The sequence below is a fragment of the Microtus ochrogaster genome, chromosome 5 (genome assembly GCF_000317375.1).
Source record: "Microtus ochrogaster isolate Prairie Vole_2 chromosome 5, MicOch1.0, whole genome shotgun sequence".
Classification (NCBI taxonomy): Eukaryota; Metazoa; Chordata; class Mammalia; order Rodentia; family Cricetidae; genus Microtus; species Microtus ochrogaster.
This window is the reverse complement of record NC_022012.1, coordinates 87,133,873-87,142,988: the sequence shown is the minus strand read 5'-3', so window position 1 is coordinate 87,142,988 and position 9,116 is coordinate 87,133,873. Positions and strand designations below refer to the sequence as shown.

General features: G+C 46.7%; 1 protein-coding gene across 2 annotated transcripts in view; it reads right to left on the bottom strand.

Annotated features, from left to right (window-relative positions):
• Window positions 1-9,116, bottom strand: part of Osbpl10 (oxysterol binding protein like 10) — a 229,753-nt gene that overhangs the window by 109,035 nt on the left and 111,602 nt on the right. Inside the window, exon 4 of one of the 2 annotated variants that reach the window (XM_005348051.2) lies at window positions 964-1,137. The exons of the other annotated variant lie outside the window; for it this stretch is intronic. Coding sequence (XP_005348108.1) covers window positions 964-1,137 — 174 coding nt within the window. The remainder of the gene's footprint in view (window positions 1-963; window positions 1,138-9,116) is intronic. 2 annotated transcript variants of the gene reach the window in all.

The window sequence follows — 9,116 nt, the reverse complement described above, 5'->3', positions numbered from 1 at the left end:
AAAGTAAACCATCTTCGAGGCCCACCCTTCCACAGAACAAAGCAAAGACTCTGCAGCCATAGCAAGAGGACAGCAAGCTGGCCTGGGCCAGAGTGAGCTACAGGTCACTAATTCCCAGCACTGACAGGAAGGAGTCAGGCAACCAGAACCTACTCCACCCACTCTAACACAGCCCATTGTCCTGGAGGTTGGAAAAGGTGACAGGAGCACCAAGGATCTCATGGCTTCCTATTGGTATCTCACGAGAAGATATGAACAAACGTTGGGGTTGAGGGTGTAGTTGAGGTGATGGCGTGCTTGACTTGCATACAGGCAGCCCGGGTTCGATCTCCAGCACGACACAAAATGCAGTAACCCCAGCACTTCAAGGCAGAGGCAGGAAGGTTAGGTCAGAGTTCAAGGTCATCCTCAGTTAATATGATAAGTTTGAGGCTGGCCCCGACTAAACGTAGCCCTCTCTCAGAAACAAAACCCAGCAAGTCTCATGTCCCTTTCATTACACAGCTTCCACGTGAACCTCACGGCTGGCAACACTGGCTTATTGTTTATTCCCCTCTAACTGCAGAGAGTGAGGCTCAGAGCCACTAACATGAGCGGGGAGGTAGGAACTTCCAAAGGAGAATGAAGTCAGCATCAGGACCAGCGCTTCTGAGCATCAACCGTTCGCTGTGATGCTTTGAGACTCACATGTACACCTCATCTTAGCTCTGAGCAGACCTTAATCAAGGATGCTCCACCTCAGTCCACTCTCCTATGGGCTTGCCCGTTCTGCTTTGTGAGCTAGGATAGGGGTTCCCTAATGGCTCGCTTAGCCTCCACAACAGGAATAACCGTAACTATGTTCTTATACCAGAGAGAACAGCTGCAGGCATGTGACTGCAAGACCCCTTCTGCTCTATACAGGGCCGGAAAGAAGAGGAGTCGCTCCCAGGGGCCGTGGAGCCTGGTAAGATCAAGGCGTACCTCTCTGACTTCGTGAAGCTGGCCGGAGTACTGACTCTTGGCTCTTCGGGCAGCTGCAGACGACTTGTGATGCATGACCCCCGCACTGAGGTGTCTCTGGCTACAGGGAGACGCAGAACTGGGCGTTCCATGGGGGAGCAAAGTGAGACTTCGGCTTCGGGAGCTTGGAGTAGTCTAGAACAAGCAACAGGTGTCAAAACTCAACAACTGGCCCGCAGAATGTGACTGTTGCTTTCTTCACGTGGGAGCGCTCGAATTTCCCCCTGACCTGTTTAGAAGGATGAAGGCACGGGGGAGATCTAACTGCACCATGTGGTCCACACCTTTCTTTGATCCCAGCACTCGGGAGGCAGAGGCAGGAAGGTCTCTGTGAGTTCCAGGCCAGCCAGGGCTACTTAGTGATAATCTGTCCCAACAAAAATAAATGAACGATATTGCACACGAATTATCCTTTCCATCTCTGTTGTCTCCCGTCCCTCTCTTTGGCCATGAAGAGCCACCTCCCCAGTGCAATGGGCTCGTGGTCTCTGCCTGTACACCCATTCCTTCCTCTCCGTGGGAACCCTTCCCCACCAGGATGACACAACCCCATCAACCCTTCACACTAAACCTAACGTTGTGCGGTCTGGGAAGCGCCTCCCTGGCTTTCCCAGGCTCTCCGCTGACTATACTCGGTGTCAGCCTACTTGGCTCAGGGTTCTTGCACCCTTGTCGATATATCCCAAAGTCTGGCAAACACTGACTGTTGACTTTGTTAAGTGCTTAATAAACGTTGCCTCTGTGAAACTAAGTTCTCATGTGTCAGCCGAGTGCTTAATTCCACCCAATAGTAGCGTGGAATTAAACTACTAATTGGTGGTAAAGATCGTGCTTCAAATTCAATGTAGATGAACTTGGCAGTCAACTGGGGAAAAAAATCTGGATTTATCCCTCAGAGACTCCAAGTGGGTCAAAGAGGTTTAAAAGGAAGAAGGAAGGGAAAAAGCACACAGAGAAGATAAGTAGGTGAGGCCTAACACTTTGGAATCTGAGTGCTGTGAAAGAATGGATACCTTGGTATAGCTACCTAAAAAGTAAAAACTTCAAAGACACAAACCAACCACAATTGCTACCTGTAAAGTCAAGTGAAAAAAAATAGAAAAAAAAACTGTATTTTCATTAAATAAGACAAGATACAAAGAAGCAAGTTCACAAAACAGAAAAAAAAGGACCTTTAAATTGTACCAGACTGTACCAAAAGAAAAAAATACCCCACTGTACTCACAAGAAAATGGTAAACCCAAAATTAAATTTAAACAGCGTGTTTCACCCATCCTATTAGCAAACATTCAAATCTTCACACACACAGTCATCAACAGGGCCTGAGGGTGTATGAAGAAGGGAGACTAGCCTCCCCAAGGAGCAGATTAGCTCCCAGCATCCTCTCTGAGCTGCCGCAACCCCAGGAACCTGTCCTCCAGGCAAACCTGCATGCAGGGGAATGCCACGTGTGCCCACTACCGACTGCAGCAGTACATGTCATGGGGAAGGCTGTTAGCAGCCCCTCTGGCTGTCATGTGAGGCAGGTTACAGAATAAAATACTACTGAGCTGTAAGAGGATATTGAAAAGGACCTCTAGCCTCTCGCCACCGACCTCAAGAAAATCTCTAAGTTGTACTGTAAGAAGCGAGATGCCGTGCCATTGTGTGGCAAGCCAAGATCTGCGTGAAAATCTGGGACTCACTTTCACCATTATTGAAAAGCATTCCCTTTAAAACCCGGGGCGCGGGGGGGGGGGATTAAAGATATACACATCCTAGTCAAGGGGAGGCTTATTTGTTGAGAGCCAGACATGATGGGGAGCGCAAAGGAGGCATTAGACATCTTACTATTCCGCCTTTTTTAATTTCACTTCGATCTGTGGGAAGGTATCACCTGTTCATAAATTTTTAATTCACCGAGATATTTAGATCCTCATTGCCACCTGTGCAGCATTTAGCCTGAGAAAAAGCAGACAGATGACAAGCTAGATTCTGTGGTACAATTGTCAAATAAATACTTAGGAATACCTACCTACTACACCTGCTATGTTCTTAGCAGTGTCCCTACTGGGAAATCTCAAAGAAAGACACAAGGTTGATTGTGCTATAAGACACACAGACAGATGTGGAGAGATTTATCAGTGATGAAAAGCCCTTGCTGCTCTTCCAGACGACCCAAGTTGGGTTCCTAGCACCCACTTACAACCGCCTGTAGGCAACTCCAGCTCCAGGGGATGCACCCCTTCTTCTGGCCTCCATGAACATCTGCACACACTTGTAGCATTTATTCGTACAGACACATGTACATACACATACGTAAAAACAAATCTTAATGAAAAACATATAGATAGCAACAGTCACTATTACACACTTTAAACATAAGGCAGCTGTGGGGTCAGGCTGGGTGTGCGGCTTGGTTGGCAGAGCTCTTGCCTAGTGTGCACAAACTCCTTTGATCCCTAGCACCATGTAACCCAAGTGCTGTGATGGTGTCCACCTCTAATGCCAGGACCTAGACAATACAAGCAGGAAGATCAGGGTCATCCCCGCCGACACAGAAAGTTCAAGTCCTGCCTGCGTTACAAAGGACACTGTCTCGGTAAGAGAAATAAGAAAAGAAATAGATGCCAGTTTGAGAATATAGCTGGAAAATGTCAAAGAAGTAAAGACAAGTTGATCTTACCACAAAAAGATGTCCTGAGGCTGGGGCCATAGCTAAGTGCTGTGCCAGCACGAGGACCCGAGTTCAGCTCCCTAGCACGCGCGCGAGCACACACACACACACACACACACACACACACACACACAGAGCTGGGTGCAGCAGTTGGTGCCTGTGGCTCCAGCGCTGCACAGTGAAGAGATGGAAGGGAGGACTGCCAGGGCTTGCTGGCCAGTCACCCCAAAACAAGCAAGTTTCAGGTTCAGTGGGAGACCCTGTCTGAAGGGATTAAGTCTGAGTGATAAAACAGGAACCCCATATACCTCTCTGTCTTCTGCAGATAGGAATTCACACAGGTGCACATGCATTCACACACAGGTGCACTGACACGCAAGTGCACACACAGGTGCACTCACACATGGGTGCACTCACACACAGGTGCACTTACACAGGTGCACGCACACAGGCGTGGACACACACAGGTTCACTCACACACAGATGCACTCTCACACAGGTGCGCACACACAGGTGCACACACACAGATGCACTCACACAAGTACACACACAGGTGCACTCATACATGGGTGCACTCACACGCAGGTGCACTTACACAGGTGCACGCACACAGGCGTGGACACACACAGATGCACTCACACACAGATGCGTGCACACACAGGTGCACATGCACACAGGCACACACACAGGTGCACACACACAGATGCACACACACAGATGCACTCACACAAGTGTACACACACAGATGCACACTCACAGATGCACACACACAGATGCACACACACAGGTGCACACACACACACACAGGGGAACACATCACAGCATGACCCCATCCGGACATCTCCCACGTTAGCCCTCAGATCTGGGAAGTAGACACCTTGTAAATGAACAAGAGAATGGGAAGTGGATTGGGAGCCAGGGTAGAAATCAGAATTCTGAGCTACTCTGAAATGCTGAAGGAGTTCGGGCAGGCTTTCTGGGTCTGGTACACACCTAACCAGGAAAGATGAGAGCTGGGAGCCTGTGTATGGCTTTGAAATTGCCTTGAATGCAGGCAACTGGGAAAATGGAGCCTAGGAAACATCAGTTCTTTCCACCTTTTCATTTGGAGTGTGGAGGAGGAAAGAGGAAAGTTCCCTAACCCTGCGGCAACAGTAAATTTGCCTAAGTATTAAAAGTTTAAAGAAAGTCACTCCCGATTGTTTGGAAGGCTCATTCTAACCCAACGAAAGGCAGATTTTCCCCTGGGCCTTAAAGACAAGTTTTATTTCTCCAGATCTACCTCGCTCCAGCTATGTGACCTTGGGTGAGTTATTTAAGCATTTTCATTAAGTATCAATTTCCTGATCTTTAAAAGAGGAATAATAATATTGACCCTTAAAAGCCACCACGTAGAAGAAGCTGTATTGTGTCCACAAAGCACTTAGCATAGACTCAGCCTAACAGCCCAGGTTCATTTCTTCCCATGATTTAAACCTTGATCAGTGAAGGGAGTATCGATCTTTTAAAATGTTACGAAGTTGCTTAGTGCAAAGTCATAGCAGCCACTAACTTTCTTATTTTCCATAAGATCAAAGAGGTGGCGAAGGCCAAATACAGTTTAATATTTATATGGCCAGTAACGAGACAGCAGAAATATAGAATGCCCATATGCAAATGAAACACTCACACATATACCCCTAGTTTTGTTTTTTTTGAGATATGGTCTCACGTACCCCAGGCTGGCCTCACACTTGCTATGTAGCTAAATATTAGCTTGAATTTCTGATCCTCGCCCCCCCCCATGCTGGAATTACAGGCTGTCTCTCCACACCCAGAAGGCCTTGTCCTGGACTTGGTCAGAGCTTCAAACAGACTAGGCAAGCACTCTACCAACTGAGCCACAGCCCCACCCCCATGCTGCTAAATTTTGAGTAGAAAGAAGAACCCAGCAAAAAAGCAAAGAGTCCATCACTTGGGAGGCTCAAGAATTCAAGGCCAGAAGAGATGGTGGCTCGGTGGTTAAGAGCACTTGCTGCTCTTATAGAGGAACTGGGTTCAGTTTCCAACACCCACATGGTGGCTCCCAATTGTAACTTCAGTTCCATGAGATCCAATGCCCTCTTCTGGTCTCCATGGGACCAGGTGCACACATGATACACATATATTCAACCATAAATATGTGTGTATACATGCATATGTACATACATACACAAATACATATATACACATAAAATAATGTTTACAAATTCAAAGCCAGTTCATAATGCCATAATGAGCCACAGGAGACATTATCATCTATCCCAATCTTTTCAATTGAAAAAAAAAATTAGAAAGGCAGACAGCTACACGGTTCATGACACCTGTGCCTACAGCAGCATCAACATAACTGCATAATAGGCACCCATAAGGCCAAATCCTTCCTTCCGCTGTGTATGGCTAATTCCAAAATCATTACTTAGTTAGCGACTGTCATTTAAATTCACAGGTGGTAAATCTGAAGCAGAAATGAAGAAACCACCAAAAACAAACACCTTCTACTTTTTTCTACTTTTTGCATTAACTGTGGGATTCTTGTGGTTGCATTCACACTTCCTTCCTCTCGGGATACATGTAAGGGAATTCTCACGGGATCAATCTCATGGGTAAACAAAGAGGGGGAAGTGTGTGGCAGGGGAGCTAACAAATTACAGCCACTACAAACGAACAAGCCTTCGGTCTGCAAATGTCATAAACATGGGCCTCTCTGCTACTAATTTAAAATCAAATATTAACAGCCTGGGGAACAACATAGCAGGGTTTTGTTCCAAATATTTACTTCAACTGGGGCGACTAGAAATGCCAAGCAAGCCATCTGCAAGATTCTGAGTCAAGAATGATGGCTCCCCAGAAAAATCACCCCCAGCATCCTGCCACCAGAGGCTCCCTGCATCCCTTCCTCAGGAAAAAAGTGCCTGCCTGATGCCAGGTGATGACATCAAAGATGGCAGGGCCAGGTGAGGGGAAGGCCTGAGGGGTGCTTAGGAGCTGCCTAGGCCTCTGACGCACAGTCACACACACAGCTGGGTCTCGTCTACATCCTTGCTGACTCCTAATCGCTTGAGTGGCAAAAGGAATGTTCTCAAGCACTTGCTCGCTCTCTCCCCCACATACCCACTAGCAGAACTGGCATGGAGGGATGGCCTGATGGGAAGGGGAAAGCAATCAGTGCCACGTTAATATAAAAAGTATCTAAGCCTCAGGGATGGAGTGCCCTGTGGTGGGAATACTGACTGTCAACTTGGCAGGAGCTAGAACCCGCTAGAAGACAAACCTCTCAGCATATCTGCAAGGGACTTCCTAAATTAAGGTAGGAAGAGCCACCCCAAGGGTGCGCAGCGCCATCCCACAGACTAGAGACTGAACGAGAGGAGAAAGTGGGCTGAGGCCGGCACCCATCTCTCTGCTTCCTGACTGTGGGTGATGGCTGCTTCCCACCACCATGGACCACACGGACCCTCAGACTATGAGCCAGAAGAATGCTTTCCTTCCTTAGGCTGCCTCTGTCACAACAGTGAGAGACGTAGCCAATTATCCCATTTGGGAAAGCCGAGATCCACAGCACTGGGTCGTATCCAGATGCTGCTCAGAGATACTGTCTAGAAAGTCAGCTCACACCATGAAAGGAGGGAAGCAGGGAGGAGCGCACAATCCCAGGCGATGGCCAGCTCAGGCGAACCCAGACTCAGTCCCTTGCAAGCTGAGTATCCTAAGAAAGGAGCCTGGGTGTTTTTATTTCTAACAGCCCCGCCTTTTCATTGGACGGCTGGAGAAGGAAAGGAGAAAACGTACTGTGTGAGGCCAATCGGCACGTGAAGACCCCGTCCTTGGTACCACTAACTATGGACAGTCATATTCTGTGGGTCAGACACACGGAGGGGCAGTGAGATGACTGGGCAAAGTGATAACAGAGTATCGTAATAGGAGGATTCCGGAAGGGAGGCTTCTCTCAGGAGGAATGTAAATTAGTGTAATTACTGTGGAGTCAGTGCTGAGGCGCCTTGAAAAACACTGATGACAACTTATGCTGGAGAGAATGTGGGGTAAAGGGAACACTCCTGCATTGCTGGTGGGAGTGCAAGCTGGTACAGCCACTTTGGATTTCAGTAAGGCAATTTCTCAGAAAATTGGGAAACAACCTACTTCAAGACCCAGCAATATCACTTTTGGGTATATACCCAAAGGATGCTCAATTGTACCACAAGGACATGTGCTCAACTATGTTCACAGCAGCATTGTTTGTCATAGCCAGAACCTGGAAACAAGCTAAATGCCCTTTGACCGAAGAATAGGTAAGGAAAATGTACATTTACACAAAGTAGTACTACACAGAAGACAAAAAAAGGACATCTTGAATTTTGTGGGCAAATAGATGAATCTAGAAAACATCATATTGAGGGAGGTAACCCAGACCCAGAAAGATAAATAACATATGTACTCACTCATAAGTGACCTTTAGACATAAGGCAAAAAAATTAAATTAAAAAAAAATTAAATTAAATTTTTTTTAAAAAGCCAGCTTATAATTAACAATCCCAGAGAACCTAGAAAACAAAGAGGACCTTAAGAGAGACATACATGAATCTAATGTACATGGGAAGTAGAAAAAGCAAGATCTCCTGAGTAAATTGGAACCATGGGGACCATGGGAGAGGGTAGAAGGGGAGGGGAGATGAAGGGAGGGGAGCAGAGAAAAATATATAGCACAATAAAAACAATTTTTTAAAGAAGGAATAAAACTGTCACTTTCAAGAAAACGAATTGCCGTGTCAAGTGAGATGTGGCTGAGTTGGACAAATATCAGCGGGCTTTATCTCATATAGGAAGCCTGTTGAGAGGGAGTGGGGATTATTGAAGAAGAGAAAGGGAACCAGTAGATGGTAGAAACGCGGAGAGGAGGTAATGGAGGGGTTAATATAGTCAATGTATATTACGGACATGCATAGAAATGCCATTATAAAATCATTGTTTGGTATAATATATACTTCTAAAAGCATTTTTAAAGTTATAGAGCTAATGAGCCCACAATGTGGCCGGACAGATGATGAATTTAGAAAAGCTGAGAGCAGCCTTCTGTGCCTGGAACGGCCAAGCAGAAAACACAGTACAGAGTGTGGTATCATCTGCAGTCGCAGAATGAACTAGGGTATATGGGCATTCACCCAAGACCTACAGGAAGAAAAAAAACATCATTTCCATTCAGGAAAGTCAGTCAAGCACTGAGAGCATAGAATTGCCTGTGCCAGGTGATCGACAGGACAGCCTCGTATGAGGTTGACAGTCCTTCCTCCTCTCATCATCTACCTCTCCCCTGCATCATTCCATGGTTAGTCTCATGAAAATTCTACCGGGACTTCTTCATTTAGCAAATTCAGTGAGCTTGCTTTATGAACAAAAGAACCAACACACACACACATACACACACACACACACACACACA